A 19,337-nucleotide genomic window follows, 5' to 3' on the forward strand; every position below is an offset into this window, starting at 1 on the left:
CCACCGATGCACGGGAGGTGGGCGCCCACGCAGCAGAAAGCTGGGTATGCTGATGCCAGCTTTGGGCAAGTGACTCCACCTCCTGGGCCTCGGTTTCCTCCTCTGTGAGACAGAGTAATAACACACCCACTTAGGTTTGCTGTGAGGACTGTTCATACTGCAGAGAAATCATTGCCTATGGCAGCTGATACCAGCACTGAACTGCCATTTGAGGGTACGTGGCAGTAATAACTCATGTCCTGTTTCTCCACATTTTTTGACCAACTCATAGTTAGGTGACACAACTACCCATAGGCTGTCAGAATATATAACCATATTGAGTGGGGTTTGAGCATAACTTCAAATCATTTTTAAGATTTTCACTGTCTCTCTATTTCTGTCAGCCCATTTCTCATTCATTCATTCACTCATTCATTCAACAAAAATCACTGACCTCCTACTATATCCAGGCACCATTCTAAATGCTGAAAGTCGGCATGATCAGGGAAGAAGACATAGCCCTTGCCCCACAGGGCTTACGTTCTAGGAGAGATGGTGATAGAAAATAAGCATGTAGACTAGAATATCAAGGAGTAAGCCAGAGAGTTGATGGTCAGTATCACAAAAAATTAATACCACCGATTCTTTAGCTCTATCACACTTGGCAATTTTAAAGCCCTTTTATAAACTCCATGTCAACATTTTATTTTGTCTTTTTAAGTACTCTATGTCAACAGAGCCAAATATCAATAGTACAACGATTGAAATTTTTTTTGAGAGCCAAATTTTTAAACTTAAACTATATAGGTAGGTACATTGTTATTAACTTAATTAGGGTACTCCTAAGGCTTAGGAAGAGCCACACTTAAGGGGCCAAAGAGCCGCATGTGGCTCGTGAGCTGCAGTTTGCCGACCACTGCTCTATGTGATAAGGGCAACAATTATCAACCTTTTTTTATATATAGGGAAACAGGCCCAGCGAAGAAATAGATAACTGACTTGTTGAGTACCTCGTATGTGTCAGTTATGAAGATACAGAGTGAATAAGACAGTCTTCACCCTAAAGAATTCATAGTCCAGTGGCTGAGGCAACGTCAAATGAATGGGTCACAAAATGGTTTAATTAAAACATGATATATACTCAGGAGACAAGTGTGGGAGATGAGGCTGGGGTATATGCCTAGTCTGGGTTTTATTCCTTGAGGATGTGATATTTAAGCTGAAAGTTAAAGGATGAGTAGGGTGAGGCTAAGTGAGGGTAGTTTTGGGAAAAGAAGAGCATGCTAAGCAGTAGAAATGGCTGTGCAAAGGTCCTGGGGTTAGTAGGAGCATGGCATCTCAGAGGAGCTGAGAGATGGCCAGTGTGGGTGGAGTGGTATGAGCTCCGACCTGGCTTGCCTACGTTCTAAGCCCCATTCTCCATGGACGGGTAATGCCTCTCAAGGCTGGGGCTAGGGTGAGACAAGAGAGGCACCCAGGGCCCAAAGTGTAAGGAGGCCGGCACTGGCAGTTCTGGCCTGGCCTTCCCCTGTTGAAGGGGTGGGGATGTTGTCAGCCTGCAAGCCTGGCTCAGGGATACTTCTGTAGTGACCAGAAAGATCTGAGTTGTTCTCCAGGGCAAGTCCTAACCAGTTAAGAATCTGTGATTGGGTAACTAGAGTTGAAGACCAGCTCCTCCCTTTAAGGGAAGAGATAAGCCAAAGGAGGAAGTAGAAGGGGGCAGAAAGCCCAGAACTTTTGTGAGGGGAAGGAAGGAACCCAGAACAGGATCTCCATGAGCCGTGAGTGCCAATTTAACCCTGCCCAGGCAGCTGGGCGTGCCTCTGTGTGTACTAGTATGTGTGTCTGATTCTCCACCGCTTGTAACCCAGGTATGGACACGTCCCTGCCACGGCCTGCACTGGCACTGGCGCTGGCGCTGGCAGAAGTCTGTGGGACCTAGGGCTCCTGGAGCCCCGAGATGTGCAGAACTGGGTGCAGGATGTTTCTGGGAACCCCTGAGTGTGGCCCACACTCACCTTGCTTTAGCATTTCTCCTTTCATTTTGCTGTGCTTGTGTTTCCCAGACCGGCCCCTCTCCGGGAAATCCCCACAGCAGCCGCCCGTGCCGCCCCAGAGACCGATGGCTGCCCTCCCGCCCCCACCAGCCGGCCGGAGCCACACGGTAGGCCTCCTCGCTCTTCCCTGGCACTTGAGAGAAGTTGATAAACATCTTCATCTACTTCTCATCAGTAAGACAGGATTATATGAAGGCTGGGAAAATGCATACCCATGTACTCACCGCGTTGTGTATATGTGTGTTTTTTGGGGTGGGGGGATTGATATACTAGTGATTTTTATTCATATTATAATGCTTATTGGTATTTTTTATCATAAGCAATTTAAGCTAATTGCTTAATAAAAAGTCTCTCACTTTTGAAATAAATGAAAACTGTAAAATATACTCTAAGTCAATGACACCTAATGGTATTCCAAGAGTCCCAGGTCCCCTTTTCTCTCCTGCAAAAAAGATGCGCGCCACCTGCTGGCCAATGACAGAAATTCCACAGGCAAATGCCTGGAGACTACAAGGTTTATGACCAGATCGAGAGAGGCAGCAACTCCCTTTCCTCTTTCTCCAAACTTACAGTCTCGGGTCCTGGGGGCCTATCCAAGTACCCAGAGAGACCCTGAGAGACTCAGAGAGACCCTGAGAACTTCAGGATAAGGAGTCAATATCTGGAAATGTGTTCCCTTCATGAGGGATCCGAGCACTCTAACAGCCATGTCAAGTGCCACAGTGTCAGTGCTAGAGGGAGAGAGAGGACAGTGTCAGGGCTAGAGGGAGGGAGAGGACATATTGGCCCCAAAGCTCAAAATCAAGAGCACACCACAGTCAGGACCTCCCATCTAAGAATGGTCGGCTCCCTCCTGCATGTGCAGTTTTCTTGCAAAGGGGCTCACAGACCTGAATTGATCTACAAATGCATTTTACTTTTGAAATCTGAAGGCTGTGAACTCTGCTATTGGCATGCAGAACCCACTCATTCAATCAGCAGATATTTATGAAGCAGCTACTGTGTGCCCAGCAGCGTTCTAGCTGCTGGGAATAGAGTGAGCATGAATAAGACAAATAAGGTCTTTCTTTCATGAAGTTTTGATTTGGTCGGGGGGGGGGGGGGGTGTGATACAAATAATAAAAAAAAGTAAATAGATGTATAAACAAGACAGTTTGAGTAGTAATGTGAAGTAAGGGAGACAGAAGACCCAGGAATGTGATGATGGGTGGGGAGTGACATTGAGCTGAGTCTACTAGCAGGCTTGTCAGGGAGCAACTCCCTCCCTCGCTGCCATGCAGGAATCGCTTTGGGGGCGAGAGGGCAGAACAGGGGGCTCCCGTAGCAGGCTACTGTTCAGACTGGGATCAGAGATTAAGATTGAGGGTGGAACGTGGAAATGGGAAGAGTGAACAGATTCAGACATATTTGGGGAGATAAAGCCACCAGGAACTGCTGATGTGTTGCAAATACTTCCTAACATTTGTTTTTTTCCCAAACAGCCACTCCCCACACCCCAGCCCAACCACGAAGAGCCTAGTAGAAGTAGAACCCCCAAAACAGCGAAGCGTGAGTTCCACTCTCCCTGGCCGGCCATGCCCCACCCCCCAGCCAACCATTCTTCTTTTAATTGACTTCCTTCTTTTCCCTTCCAGTCCCGGCTCCTTCCATAGACCGAAGCACCAAGCCCACCCTCGATCGTTCGTTAGCTCCATTTGACAGAGAGCCCCTCACACTAGGTGCGTATCATTCGTATTGGATGCGTAATAATGATGGCCAGCCTCTATAGAGTGCTGATTGCATGCCTTTCACACCCACCAACTCATTTAACTCACACCACCACACTATGAAGTGGGGGCTTTTAGAAACACCCACATTTTACAGATGAGAAAACTGAGGCACATAGAGGTAACTTCCCAAGATTACTCAGCTGCCAAGTAGAGACCCCAACCCAGATCAGCCTGAAGCAGAGCTCCTGCCCTTTGCCCTGTGCCGGGCCTGCTTCTCCCCGGGGCCATCTGTGTACACTCATCTCATTGTCCTCCCGAAGGCGGTGCAGGGGGTACTGTGGTGCCGAGGGAGGAACTGTTGTTTAGCAGCTGCCTGGCCACAGGGACCTAAGCTTTTCAGAGCTACCTCCTTATTTGTAAGGTGTGTGTTCTATTCAGAGAAAATGCTTCATAAACTCTAACGTGCTATTTAGACGGCAGGGTTACTTTTGTTGTTGTTTGTGTGCAGTTGACCAAGGGTAGCCTTGGATCGCAGCTACCTCCACATGAAGCTATTTTCAATTCTAAAACGTAGCTACCATATATTGAGCATCTACTATAGACCCAGTGCTTTACCTACCATAATATTTTACCTACATTTTCTCTCATTCTTAAACCAACCCAACAAAGGGGGTGCATCATCTCCCCCCCACCCCCACACACACACCTATGCAGATGATGAAACTGAGGCTCAGAGGTTGAATAACATCCCTAAATGTGTCTAACTAGGTACAGGATTTGAACCCATGTCTTTCTGACTTCAAAGTGGTGCTCTCTTCCACCATCTCCTCCTGCCACTGAAGACGCTGGCTTTTCCCCCTGTGGACCAGAGAGTCCTGGGCAAGGAGCCCCCGGGTTTGGAGGGATAAGGAGGCCAGGCCCCACCACTGCACTCTGAGCAAGGCATTCGCCTGCGGGGGCCTCAGCCGCCTCTCCTGTTGGCCAGTTCCTGGCCTCGAGGCTGCTGCCAGCTGCTGTTTTTCTTAAAGGGCTCCAGGCTCTGCTGACTCATGCAGGACTGTGTGCTGTCCCAAAGCTTACAAAGTGGAATACTGCCATCAAGTCTCAGTCACCTCTGAGCTAACCCAGCCTCTTAAAAGGCGTCCTTTTCCCTTGGGAAGTGACCTTGTCTTGACAATACCAGCTCTGCCCTCCAAGTGACTCACTTGTCCATGATGTTTTGGGAGAACTAACCTCTTACAAAGCTCAGACTCTTCACAGGAGATTCCTAAAATGCCCAGAGAATATGCATAAATAAGTGATTTTTTAAAAGAGAAAATCTATTTAGGTCTAAAGATATACATATAAGTTTGCTGGTTATCCCTTTAAAGTAGAGTTTTCACCTCCAATGAGTTTTATGAATGGCAAACTTATTTTTATAGCACCAAAAACGCTCCCCCACTGGGCAGGGAGCTCCTCACAGTGAGACAAGATCCTTGGCCCTCCCGTGGGCCTGGCTGTCTCAGCATCTAGAAAACAAATCACGTAAAAATACAACTCCAGGTGGACCATTTCACCATCCACCTCAGGGTGGTCGCTGCACAGGACAGTGGGAGGGAGGGGGGAAGCTCAGCTCACAGGGATCAAGTGCCTGACCTGCCTATAGTGTCACCTGACTCCTACAGCAAACCTGTGCCCTTCCACCCACACGCCCATTTCACAGGTGAGAAAATCGAGACTCAAAGACCTTAAATAACTTGTTCAAGGTCATGCAGGATTTACTTCTAGACCTGCTTGAATCCAGCTGAGTAATACTTGTATTACACTGAAGACACAGGGCACTTCAGACAGAATAAAGAAGAAATCGCTGTGAATAACTTTGCAATTCAGAGTTCTCATTTCCTCAGGGAGCCTGCAGGTTATCTGCTCCATGAGAAAAGTGAAAGAAAAAGAAAGGAAGAAAGAGAAAAAGAAAGGAAGGCCAGCCAACAAAAACCAAAACCAAATGATTTGCAGCCCGCCAGGAGAATCTTCAGAAACCCTCTTCCCCAAGTTAAAAATCTTCTCAGAAACTAAGCGTAATTAATATTTTATATAATGTCAACGGTACCAAAGGATTAGAGGAAAATTAACCTCTTTGTGGCCAATGGGTTTATTTCAGACACAAACATAAACGTAGGCTTTATACCAAGAACCTCTTGCCCAATGAAAGTGGGATAAAACCCCAAAAGACACCCAATCCTTTCATCACCCGTTACCTAAAATAAACTGTGGGAGAGAAGCACAGAACCCAGAATACTGTTTATATGTATGCAATGCTGTGCGACCCTGGGCAAGTCACTTAATTTCTCTGAGCCTGAAAAATCAGGTCTAAGGTCTAGGGTTCCTCCCGGCTTGAACCCAAGCAGCTCCTTCCCTCCCTCTCTCCCCCCATGAGACTCAGTTCAGTTTCATCAAACTATGTTTTAATGCCTGGTGCTTAGCTGGTAAAGGCCAGAACTCAAGGCCCGTGTGCTGTTTGTCATTTACAGGAAAGAAACCGGTGTTTTCTGACAAGGTGAGCTGCCTTCCTGTTTGTTTGTGTTTGTTTTCGTTTTGGTCGTGTCTTGTATCTTGTCTTTATTCTTTGGAAAGTGCTGAGGCCACTCACTCGTCTCCCTTCCTGTCTTGCAGCCCCCGACCCCAGCAGGAAGGTGAGTGCTCTGTTGTGTCTGCGGGAGGGGGGGGGGGCGGCGCGGGAGGGGGGGGGGGGACTGGTCTACCTGGGACTCCGGTTTGTATCTCACACCTCCTTTCTCTCAACTCTGCAGGCCTCTCGGGGACCATTTACCCAAGATACCAAAGCCTCCTTTACCCCCGACCGCGGAAAGACAGGACAGGAGTAGCCCCCTGCCCGGGAAGAAGCCACCTGTGCCCAAGTAACTGTCCTCTGTTGCTTGAGCTTGTCATTCGCTGCGGATGCCCCCGCCACCTGCCTAGTGGTAGCTTTCCTCAGGGACCCGCATCCTGTCTGCTGCTAGGCTGAGGGATTGCTCGGGCTGCTTAGGCTGGATGCAAAGTCCCAGGGTCCCTTTGAAGAAAATGGGGAGATGTCTAATCTGGGGTGTGGGCATGACTGCTGTTCATGGAGACTTTGTCTTCAACCAGTCACATTTGCGGCTGCATTTTGCTCCCACCACAGGGCGTGGGAACTGGCCCTGGCATTGCAGTTTTCCACACAGACAGCAGGAGGAGATAATGGGGTGGAAGGGGGGATGTCGGCCGCTGAAAGTGTCTTCCTCATTTTATAACAGCAGTATCCTGAGGTCTGCTCTAACGTTGCTTGCTTTGCTAGAAAGTTCTGGGGGCCTATTTACCAAAGGGTCAGGCCCAGCCTCACCACTTACTAAGGACAAAACCAAAGCTTCCATTTAATTTAATAATAGTTGTAACTCTGACCCTGGCTCGGCCAGTGTGAGGATTCAATATGGCCCAGGGCTGGGTACACCCCAAAACCTCAGTGAACAAGTTAACATTTTAATGGAATATTGTAAAAGATCAAAATGAATGGAAAAAATATCATAATGAACAAAATATCGGAATTTTAAATACACACAGGGAGACGTGGCAGGTGAAGCTTCCAACCTTCACCCTGAACGCCTACTATGTGCAATGCCATCCCCTCACCCCTCTGTTGGGAGAACGGATGCAGGCCCAGGGGCACAGCTGCCACCAAACCTGCTGGACTGGCTGTGCATCCGGGCAAAGCCCCAGAGCAGCAGCGTTTCCAACTGTCTCCCCTTCCCCTAAAGGGTGGGCCCGGGATGGCCGTTTAACCCATCAGCGAAGGAGAACATGAGCTCCCACGACTCTCATTTGCTTGGTACAACATCTATTCAATGACATTTAACAGCTACTAAAGAGTTAGTTTGCTGGCTAAACCCTTTTTCATTTGTAATTCTTTGCTGCAGGAGCTGAACAGAATAAAGGCTTGCCTAGCTCAGCAGGCAACAGGACAGAGCTCAGTCACCAGACTTCCCCCCATGGCCTCTCCCCACTTTTCTGCTGGGTTTTGGGAGTTTTTTGCTTCCTATTTTGTCACAGCTCAATGGGCTTGATTTCTCACTATTACGCCAAGTGAAACGATCTATGTTCTGAGGCCGGGTCTTTGAACTTCATGCTCAGTTCTCTTTCTTTGCCCCAATTCATTTCAGGCATGCACGGGTACCAGACAGAAGAGAGAATGTGAGTACACACTGTCATTTGGTGAGCGCCTGGCACAGGGGGAACTAGTGCGGGCTCCGTGCAGGTGGGGCCCCCTCTGTCCCTGCCTTCACTGAAGCCCATCCCAGAGACAAGCCTACACACTGTGGGCTCCAGAGTCCTGTGCCTGTTGGGGCCTCCATCTGGCCCGCTGGCCCGCTGCCAGGCTGCACTGTAGTAGCTCAGGCCCCTCTGAGAGCTCCTGGGGTGGCTGGGTGATAGCAGCCCCAATTCTGGTGGCAAATAGCAAGGTGAAGGGCAGTGGGTGGAAGGGAGAATGAAGGGAGGGATGGCCGAGAGGCTGGCCTTTCAGCAGAGTTTCTAAGTCCCCTCTTTTCCTTTTAATACCTGCATAACTGCAAAGGAGGGGAACCAGCATTTATTGAATGCCTACTGTGTGCATGTTAGCAAGCTAGCTACATTTGGTGGATCAGCAGTGTGCCCAGGACTTGCCCACTTTAGCAATGAAAGTCTCATGTCCCAGGAATTCCATCAGTTTCAGGCAAGCGAGGAAAGTTGGTCACCCAGTTTTACACACGCTTTGCCTTTACTGACCCCGTGAGGAATCATGGTTTCTCTTATGAGAGGAAACTGAAGCTCAGAGGGGGTGCCATGCTCCTTGCAAGTAGTACAGCGAGTAAGTAGGCAGGAGCGGAGTCCTCTGGTCTGTAAGCCTTCTGCAGGCTATCATACACCTGCCCCTATTCAGGGCTCAGCCCACAAGTGCCTGCTGTTTTAAAGCCTGTGCTAGATGGTGTGCTTGTTCAGATGAAGTGTTAAGACGTGACGGAGGCAGGCAAACCCACAGCCAACATGCTAAAAACAGTGTATGATCATGGAATGAGCTACAGAGGTGAAGGGAAGAAAGTGACCCATGGGAATCGAGGAGCCAGGGGTGACTTCTTAGAGGTGAAATCTGTGGTGGCCATTGAATGTTGGGGAGGGCACAGAGTGAAGTCACCCTAAGAGAAATGGGCTTGCAGCCCAGCCTCAGGGACGTCCTGAGCAAAGGCAGGTGGGTGGCAGTGGCCATGGAGCCCAGGAGCTCGCGAGAATGGCAGCTTGGCTGCCGAGCCAGAGGGACAAGAGGAGGGAAGGTTGAAAGCGAGGGTAACATCACATTCCTGAGGCTCACAATCTCTGGAAGGGTAGCTGCTCATGTCATGAGAACCTGGGACTTGATATGGTGGCAGCCGTGTTGAAGAGAGCTTTCATTGTGGGGATTCGCGGAGCCCAGATGCATTAGCTCTGCAGCCCTGGCTGGGGACCCCCAGTTGGCCACGTGGGATGAGTGATTCTGGCTATGATCCTTCTTGCCTCATCTCAGTGGTAGACTAGTGACAGCTAACTTTTACTGAGCGCTCCATATATGTGAGGCACACGTTATAACTAATGTAATTCTCACAGCACTTTCATCACCAGCATGCTATCCTAACAAAACAAGACCAAGTTGCCAGTTTCGGTCTAGTCAATGGCACCATGGCTGCTGCCTCTCCCATCATTTCTCATCTGAGAGCAGAGCAACTCGCCTCCCCCTTGCCTGTTTCACAAGGGTGCCCTGCGGATCAATGTGCTGAGCGATGTGGGCGCACCTTGTAAGCCGCATCATAGATAAGATGCAGTTGCTCTTCACAGGACTGGCCATTGCACAGTAGAGCCCAAAAGAAGGCTGAGCTTGGGGTTAGACACATGCAGGGTTGAATTCAGTTCTGTAACAATTCCTTGGCAAGTTAGGAGTCCCTCCTGAGCAGCTGGTTTCCATTTGTAAATGGGGATGTTAAATCCTTGATGGGTCACTAAGGAAGCTGAATGAAAGATCATGCATGAATCATTGGGGGCATGTAGCAGATGGTGTCATTACTGTATCTTTGGGCCCTTTTAGGCACCCAGGGCCTATTTGATGCTAAGTATATAGGGAGAGACTCCGGTGGAGTGTCCTTCGATGCCGGTTTGTATTAAGGAATCATACACCACTTAACTAGTTCTGTTCCCTACAATATATTCATTACAGAGTCACACACTGCTAATGTGAAATAGAACCATTTATGTGATTGAGGAATCGTTTTGATGATAGACTAATATGTATTTTTTCTTCCCTTTACCAGGATGAAGATGATGGTATGTTCATCTTATAACTTATAACTCATCCCTTCATTATTCTGCTCAGGCATTCAAATGAAATTTTTTAGTACAGAAACACCATAAAGCCAATTACATTTGTTAAATTAGTTTTAAATGGGCATATATCATGTGGTATACTGCATGACTTTAATAAAATGGAATTGTTTGGCTGGATTACCAAAGAGAACTATTAAGTTTGTGCGTATCGGTGCAAATTACTTAATGGTACAGCGAGTTAAAAATGGCATGTATGGTTTGATGGAAACATTTCTATTGTGCCCTCTCATGCATATGGGTAAAGGATCACTAATTGCAGAAGAATAAGACAGCATAAAATTTGGCTTTCATAAAACAAAACAAAACTTGTGAATCATTTCTAAAATGCATATGGTTTCCAATTGATAATTTTCTGCCAACTTAGCATTTCAAAAAAGGGGGGGAAAAGTGTATTACAGAGACTGATATAGAATGGCAACATTTTAAAATGCACGCTATGGTGAAAGGTCATCCAGAAAGTCCTTGGGAGGTGGGGTTCCATCCTACCAACCACTTCCTAATTACATTTGATCTTTCTTGGATTTTTGTATCTCTCTTTGGACTAGTTGTTTCTAATGGGGGAGCAGTTCTGGAATGTTCTATGACACTTGGACCCTGATAATCAGCTTTATTTTTTTCTTCTTTTCCTTCCCACAGTGCATCAAAGACCTTTGCCCCAGCCAACACTGCTCCCCATGAGCTCCAACACTTTCCCTTCAAGATCCAACAAGCCATCACCCAAGTCCTCCCTCCCATCATCACACATGTTCGGAGCATTCTCAGAGAGGTTTGTGCAATGTCCTTAAGATCTAACTTGATGTCTGGGTCCACTGAGACTGAGCTAATGTGAGGTAAGTTGAGGAAGGAAGAAATGAGCCAGTGTATAGTAGGGTCAGAACATTTTGAGTCTTAAGAACCAAAACCAAGCTAATCACAACGAGCCACACGTCTTAACCCACCGTGTCCTCTGAGTCTGTGCTCAGGGTCAGATAGGTACGGAATAGAATGCCTCATGGTCACCCCAAAGAACGGACGCTTTGGCAGGAAATGGGGAACATTTTCACTTTGTGAGTTAAAACAAACACACGACCACTCACGAAACCTAGTTACTTGAGTACCTGGAGTTCACCCTGCGTCTTGAGTGGGAGATGGAGAAAGCCTACCATGTACTTGGCAGGTGCAAAGGGTTCACTGTGCAGGCTCCTCCCCGCAGGTCCTCTCTCTCAATAGCAGGGGCGGATCTCAGGGCCCGCAACAAGGCTGGCCAGAGGCACGGACAGGAAAAAGACTCAGGTCGTTTCTCCCTCAGCCAGCCCACAGGATGCCTCCTGGTGCCCCCTGACCTCCAGCCCTGTGGGCTCGCTCTCCTTTAATATCCAAAGGGAGGCCCAGCCCCACTCTAAATATGGGAGAAAACTCAACCATCAGCACGACCCCCCTCTCTTCCCCTCTCCCCCTCTGCCAAATATCTGGAAGGGTTCTCAATTTTTTAAATCTTCCTTGGGTGCCTCTTGCTCTGAGTTGCTGCTGCTGCTTCTCACCCTTCCAGCTATGCCTCTTCCTCTGCCACGCCTGCCATTTTCCACACTGTCCGCCCCACACGGGGCCCCTGCCCTAGCCCTCATTCTTACAAAACACCACTCACAGGAGCTTGCCGAGCAGAGCAGACTTGGACAGAAGGGTTGGGCTAATGGGTGGGGGCATGGCCGTGCAGCATGGACAGATGGCATTTAGGGTCCCCAGAATCCCTTACCATCCGCTGCAGCGCCGCCTCGTCTCTGTTCCTCACCCGCCCACCCTCTCGTTGTCCACTGTTAGGCCCTGGGGGTCCCCTGTTCCCCAACTCCATGCCCATCACTGTATTTTCCTAACCATGACAGGCCCTCTCCCCAGAGGACTCTGCCATTCCCCAAACTCAAAAACCCCAAAGTGCAGCCAACCATATGAAGTCACTTTCAAATGCTCGTACTTACAGTTTTCTTGGTTTTGTTTGCCGGCTTGCGAAGCTGGTTAGACTTTGGCGGGTGGTGAGATGCGTGCGCCCCGTTCCTCTCCGGCCCGGCTCCCATGGTTTCAGGGCTGGGTGGGAAGTAATCACAAAGGAAGGAGCATGACAGCCCGGTCTCCCTCATGCAGCCTCCCACTGGCTCCTTCTCACCCAGCTGAGACTGTGTTCTTTCCCCGCAGCAGCAGCAGCTTCCCGCAGAGCGCCTCCCTGCCGCCATACTTCTCTCAAGGTTTGTGGTCTGGGACCCAGGGGCCTACTCCAGGCAACACGCCGTCATGCCGGGGTTACCAACCTGTGCCAAAGCTCTTGGCCAAGGTTCTGCTTGGTTCCTAAAGGCATCTGGCTTCCTCATCCATCACCGAAGTCGGGTCTGCAGTGCACCAAGGGCTGCCGGAAACATACACCCCCCTCCGGAAGGCGGCCTTGGCCTTTAACCTTCCCCACTAGACCTCCCAGGCCCGCAGTTTTTATCCCGGGCTCGGCGTAGTACTTGGCTTTCTCTGTAGTTTGTTTCCACAATGAATCTACACTTGACTTACACATTGAGAAACATGTTTAAAACACAGATTAAGAGAACCCAACCCCCAAATTTCATTTCAGTAAGTCTGGATGAGGCCGTGCCTTTTTAAAAAAATATATTTTTATTGATTCAGAGAGAAAGGGAGAGGGAGAGAGAGATAGAGACATCAATGATGAGACTCACCTATCGGCTGCCTCCTGCACACCCCCTACTGCAACCGGGCACGTGCCCTTGACTGGAATGGAACCCGGAATCCTTTGGTCTGCAGGCCGACGCTCTAGCCACTGAGCCAAACCAGCCAGGGCGAGGCCGTGCCTTTTAAAGAATATCTCCTCCAGGTGTTCAAAGAGAGTGAGCAGCAGGGAGCAAACTCTGGTTCTAAAAGCTAACAGTATTCTCAAGGTAATTTCACCTTGTCTCGGGCAACTGACATTTCTCTTTGTGAACACGAGAGAACATAATTATCTTCATTCCTGCCTCGTCACCACATGGTGGTTTTGAACAGGTGGAAATTATTGTTGAACTAGGCTTCCTGAAATGCTAGTTGCTGGAAACAACTGCAAGAGCAATGGGGGGGTGGGGTGGGGGTGTGTGTTATGACAGAAGTGAAAAAGGGTTTACAGTAAATTAACTTCCAAATGTTGTACTTTTGAAGGTCCTGGCAACAGACCGCCGCTCAGGTCGGAAGGCAGGAACTTTTCCTTGCCAGTCCCAACCAAACCCCAGCCACCATCCCCTGGGGAAGAAGAGGTAAAGACGCACATATGTTTTCATTGCATTTTCATTTTCCCCCAGCAAATGAATCACCATAAGCTCCCGCTGAATATTCTTTTGTACTTTTATCTTCTTGACCTTATTTTATTTATATATATATAATTGATTTTAGAGAGGAAGGGAGAGGGAAGGGAGCTGGAAATATCAATGATGAGAGAATCATTGATCAGCTGCCTTCTGCATGCCCCACACTGGGGATCGAGCTCGCAACCCAGATATGTGCCCTGACCAGCTATCGAACCCGGACTTCCTGGTTCATAGGTCAATGCTTAACCACTGAGCCATGCCACGGCTGGGCATGGCCTTAATTTGTTTTTAAGTGAAAATAATTAAAAGGGAGGATCCAGGTGAAAAATATAATCTTTTTCCTTGTGTTCTTAAAGACTTTTCCAATGGCAAATGTGTTTTGCATTTAACAGTGAGTACCATGATCCTATTTTTCATCTGTTTTCTAGTTTACGACCTTGAGTAAGTCCCTTAAATGCTTGTTAATTCAGTTTTTTCATTAAGTCTATTATTCTACTAGACTGAAGAAATTATTATATCTATATTTTTTCTGATTAGAGATTCCATTATATAAGGAATACTTATTCGCAGATACCTTTGAAACAGCATCATGATAAAAAGCAGTTTGCAGGAAATACCTTCTATTTAGCCTTACCTAAATGATTCTATATTAAGAAAACAAACGTTTCCAACCTCATGGAATGGAGGTGGCGATTTATGAAAATGATTACTTGGAGGCCTTTTTACTTACCTACGTAACTGCACAATTTATTCTGTATTTTAAAAATTTACATTTTCAGAATTCATTAAGTGAAGAGTGGTACGTCTCTTATATTACCCGACCAGAGGCAGAAGCTGCTCTTAGAAGGATAAACCAGGTACTGTGCTGAAGTTTATGTTTAAGTGGTTATGAACATTAATGGCAGGAGGAGAAGGGGACTGGCTTTCACTGAGTACCAGTTACGGGCTAGGGATTCTGCTGGGTCCACGCTGTTACACCGAGGAGACCTGTTAGTACCGGCTTCACACCTCCCAGCAGCCGCAACAGAGATTCCTAGGACCCCCGGAAAAATCTAAATTAAGGCCGCACTGGGCTGGTAGAATCGCAGATTTTATCATCAAAAAGGCCCAATTTGTTATAGGAATCATGCAGTGTGCAAAGAAGACTCTCCCCCAAAGTTCCAGCGTCTTACTGGCTCAGTCTTCCTCTTCGTGCTCAGTGGCCATTCGCACGGATGGGAAGAGATCACATCCAGGCGGACAGCGGGTCATCGCCAGGCCCTTCCCTCTGGAAATGCCTCGCTGCCCTTCAATGTTATCGGGTCTCAGCCAGATGTCTTGTCACTGGTGCTGAACCTTAACCTTAAATCTGCACGTATCAGAGAGGAGAAAGCGAAGGCCTTACATCTTTTACATCTCGAGTCCACAACAGGGTTCTCAACCTTAACTGCACCTGCAAATCGCCTGGGGGAGCTTTTCTAAACTCCTGCTTCCTGGGTCTCCCCTGGAGAGGTTCTGACTGAATCAGTCAGGGCGCTGTGTGTGCATGGGGTCTTCAAAGCTCTCCAGGTGAATCTAAAGTGAAGCCAACCCTCTACATCACTGGTCCAAGGCTATATTTTTTCAACAGAGATGTTCTGACGGAAATTTACTCATTAACTTGGAATGAAAAGCGCAAGGGAAAGCCATTAATGCAGATTGATGGCTCTATAAAGCCATCCTGACTCAATACACGAAGAGAAAATAGCTTAAGTGCGTTCTTACTAATTAATTCTAATTTAATATCATTATCTTTACAGTATTAATATTAGATAGCAATAATTTATGGAATAAAAATTTAAAGTACAGGACGAATCACAACACTATTTTAGGAAATATCAGAAAAAAATATATAAGCACAAAGACAGTCCACGTTCAGTTTTTCCAGGGACGAACACTCCACCTGGTGGTCAGGAGGTTTAAAAAGTGCGTGAATTTCAAGGCGTTTGGGTGTTTTCTGGCTTTGGCTGAGGGAAGAAGGGCAAGGACATTAATTAGCTCTCAGGAGTAGGGAGCTATCTCCTTAGCTGACCAAGTCCTTATGTCGCCTGGCCCTGGGCCCACTCACCCGCCGATGTGTTTCATTACCGAGAAGGGCAAGCCTCTCATCAGAGACTGCAGAGGTTGACTTAGACCTTTTTCTTCTGTCTCCTTCCCCATAACCATTCCTGGGATTTTAGCGGTTTGGGACCTGAATGTTCACCGGCTTGGCTTGTAACCCATAGTTTTCCAGATCCCTAGAGACTGGCCCACTGTTGACTTACTGTTCCCATCCCCACACGAATGTCTCCTTTCAGGATGGCACTTTCCTGGTTAGAGACAGCTCGAGGAAAACACCAAGCAATCCGTACGTCCTCATGGTGTTATACAAAGACAAGGTCTACAACGTCCAGATCCGTTACGTGGAGGAAAGCCAGGTTTACATGCTGGGAACTGGGCTCCGAGGGAAGGAGGTAAGGACCTCAGTTGCAAAATGTTCGCCACTCCTCTTGTTCTGCTTCCCTGCATACCTACCGAGTGGAACGTCACTGTAACATTCTTTGCAGGTCCATACTGTACGGCAGCTTAAGTTAAATCATGTTCGTGAAACCCTTCATTTACTGAAAGGCAATACAACAAAATATTAACAGTAGCCACACCTCTACCACAGGAATCTTTCTTTTACCTTTTATTCCAAATAATCTAAAGTCACATGTGCAACTTTTGAAATCAGAAAATATATGTACACATTTAAATTTCTCAAAAGAGCTCCAGTTGGATGGTGTCAAAGGCAAGTCCCTTCTCAGTCATCTTTGCCACATCATTTCAATGGAAGATTGCAGGGTATTTATAAGGCTGTATTTTAAATCAACAAATGGAAAAATAGAATGTTTGTTGTGGTGATTATTTAGATACTTGGCTCATTTGCTACTAAACTGGAGGTGTGGCCAATGAAGGTGGCCACATTGCCGAAGACATCTTCCTCTGTTCAGCCGAGGTTTATACCAGTCACTTTTTGGGTGGTAATCCGGTTATGAGGAAAGCCTCTCAGGGCTGCTTTTTGCAAAGGAAACTAACAGCTAAATTTACTGCCCCAAACGTGTTCTTTAAGTTCAAAGTTCCAGGAGGGAGGATCAGCTGAACCAAACATTCCCAGGCTGAGAAACAGCCCACCGTAACTTCCATTTCACTCCAAATGTGTTTCAGTTACGATCATGTAAATGAGTAGGAAAAAAGCCCCCGCATGATTTTGGTCAAGTGTTTGAATCACAGCTGCCCCGAGGGAGGTGCCCAGCAGAGTGGTCTTAGAGGAAGTGCACGGTCCTGCCGGGATACCTAGGTGACTTCTGGCCCACCTAGAAGGGTGGATGGGGTTTTCCCAGTCTGGCCCTCGGGGATAGGTGATCCAGGCACTGAATGCAGACTCGGCTACAGAGCCCTGGTGAGTGCGGGGGTGGCAGTGGGCAGGCAGCAGAGAGATCCTGAAGGAACTATTATGCCATGTTGCAGATGTCCCCTGCAGACCCCAGGGACAGTGGCCTCCTGATTCCTACACCTCCTCACATATTAATGACTGAGATATGGGATTCAGAAACCAAAATCAAAAACACCAAGAGAGGCAAAGGCCAAGGTATCATAATTAGGCCCCTCTATATATGATCCCCTGTCTGAAGTTAAAAAAAAATTAGTCGCCCTAGCTGGTTTGGCTCAGTGGATAGAGCATCGGCCTGCAGACTGAAGGGTCCCAGGTTTGATTCCGGCCAAGGGCATGTACAGGTATCAAAAATGCACATTATTTGCACAAATCGTTACAGTGCACACCTACAGTGCCAGTGTGCACATTACCACTCATGCACTTCACAAACACTGAAGAAGAATAAATAAATTCTTCTTGGTTGCGGGCACATCCCCAGTAGGGGGTGTTCAAGAGGCAGCTGATCGATGTTTCTAACTCTCTATCCCTCTTCCTTCCTCTCTGTAAAAAATCAATAAAATTAGCCATATATATATACACACACACACAAATATATATATAGTCTTTTATCCATAGTATATTGGATGTTGGTGACAGCAGAAATCATTAAAACATTTGTCAAATTTTACATTAAAAAAATAAAAATCCTCCTAACTTCAAGAAGTAAGATATTATGCAGATTAAAAAACTGAGGGTGCAATTCATGCTACCTGCTCCAGGGTTGATTTATCTCCGTTTTGAATCTTTCAGGACTTTCTGTCTGTGTCAGATATTATCGACTACTTCCGGAAAATGCCGCTCCTGCTCATCGATGGGAAGAACCGAGGCTCCAGATACCAGTGCACGTTGACCCATTCGGCAGGTTGCCTGTAGCACTGACTGTTGCCAGTGCGGAAGATCAGCCAACCTGGGTGGCTGGACAAACACTCAGGACTGAATCGAACCCCTCAGCATGAACACGAGGGTTTGGTCCTTTCGCTTAACAAAGGTTTGAAATGAAGACTGTCACGTGTCCCATAATTTATTTATTCTTCTTCAGTGTTTGTGAAGTGCATGAGTGGTAATGTGCACACTGTCACTGTAGTCGTGCACTGTAATGATTTGTGCAAATAATGTGCATTTTTGATGCCTGTTTCAAAGTACAGTAGTTTCCACAGCTACAAAAATAACTTGGGGCAAGTCTCAAAACATTTAAACAATAATAGCTTTTGTTATCACATAAAACTGATTTTTTGATAGCCATACCTTGTCAGTCAGTGGCAATCATGAGTTTTTATATGTATACTAGTAATTTGAAAATTTCTAAAATTAACTTTCTTTGCAGCAATAATTTAAAAGGCTTCAAAAATATTTCATTCTCTCTTATTTGGTGTTTCTTTTTGTTGGGGGGATTTTTGTATACTTTTTTATGAAAAGATAAATGGATGTTGGAGTAACTTCCTGGAATTAAAATTAATTTGCCTTTTGCTTTACTTTCGGGTTCCTAAAACAACTTTATTGACTTTACTGTTTGGTCCGTACTATTATATTTTTGTTTTAAAGCACACTTAAGCTATAAATACAAAAAGAAAACATTTAAAATCAAATACAGTTGGATTTAAGTACAAAGAAGCATGTGACTTGGAAGTCCATGGTAGGAGTAGATGCCAAGGATTTGGTTGTAGATTTTACCAAAGTCTTCCTGGGAAGATGAAAAAGCAATGAATATACACAGAAAAATATCTGGCCATATAACCTTTCTTACACCTCTTTTTATCCCCCTGACAACTGTCATAAAGACCTTTTCCTCATCCTTCTCATAAGAGCTTCATAAAGCCTGCAAAGCAATGCAGCTCTTTCCTTCGCTAACAAATCTCACTTAACAAGCAGTAGGCATTTTGCAAAACAAAATCCTGGCATTCAGTGATTCTTCAAGTTTTCCCTGTTGGGCCCTTGGTTATTCTTCCACAACTTTTACTAAGAAAAATTGTTTGCTTCTCTGCTTAATCTACACGTTTTCTGAGTGGCAACGAATAGCTTGCAACCTCATCTCATGAGCTAATAGAACATGGAAGGGATCAAGAGTGTCACCGGGTTAAAAGTGACAATTTGGTCTGATGAGTGTATGGATAGTTTTAACCAATGATGATAAAAATGTTTCACAAAACATCATGCTTACAAGCCGAAGTTCTCAATTTAGGGTCCAGAACTAGGCGTTCTAAAGCTGAAAAAACCTGCACTATTTACATGTTTATTCAATAGGATATTCAACAAGCATTTATTCAGTGCCTGTTCTGTGTTAAATACTGAGCTTGGTGCTGGGTAGTGAGTCTAGCAACCATTATAAGTTCTATTATGGAGTGAGCTGCTTTGTGTCTTGCTTCATAGTATTCTGTCCTTTATATTAAAAAATATCTAAAATGAAGGACATGGT

General features: G+C 46.6%; 1 protein-coding gene across 1 annotated transcript in view; it reads left to right on the forward strand.

The window, feature by feature from the left end:
* The window catches only part of LCP2 (lymphocyte cytosolic protein 2), a 38,559-nt gene extending 20,199 nt beyond the window's left edge, over positions 1-18,360 (forward strand). The window contains exons 8-21 of the mRNA XM_070414425.1: positions 2,046-2,143; positions 3,518-3,584; positions 3,671-3,754; positions 6,256-6,281; positions 6,398-6,417; positions 6,535-6,642; positions 7,918-7,948; positions 10,072-10,084; positions 10,781-10,910; positions 12,311-12,360; positions 13,307-13,401; positions 14,232-14,309; positions 15,768-15,923; positions 17,675-18,360. Of these exons, the coding sequence (XP_070270526.1) occupies positions 2,046-2,143; positions 3,518-3,584; positions 3,671-3,754; positions 6,256-6,281; positions 6,398-6,417; positions 6,535-6,642; positions 7,918-7,948; positions 10,072-10,084; positions 10,781-10,910; positions 12,311-12,360; positions 13,307-13,401; positions 14,232-14,309; positions 15,768-15,923; positions 17,675-17,797 (1,079 nt within the window). The 3' untranslated portion in view covers positions 17,798-18,360. The remainder of the gene's footprint in view (positions 1-2,045; positions 2,144-3,517; positions 3,585-3,670; positions 3,755-6,255; positions 6,282-6,397; positions 6,418-6,534; positions 6,643-7,917; positions 7,949-10,071; positions 10,085-10,780; positions 10,911-12,310; positions 12,361-13,306; positions 13,402-14,231; positions 14,310-15,767; positions 15,924-17,674) is intronic.
* The last annotated feature ends 977 nt before the right edge of the window (positions 18,361-19,337 follow it).

Source organism: Myotis yumanensis, unplaced genomic scaffold (assembly GCF_028538775.1).
Source record: "Myotis yumanensis isolate MYYU_CA2020_CCGP unplaced genomic scaffold, mMyoYum1.0.hap1 SCAF_5, whole genome shotgun sequence".
NCBI lineage: Eukaryota > Metazoa > Chordata > Mammalia > Chiroptera > Vespertilionidae > Myotis > Myotis yumanensis.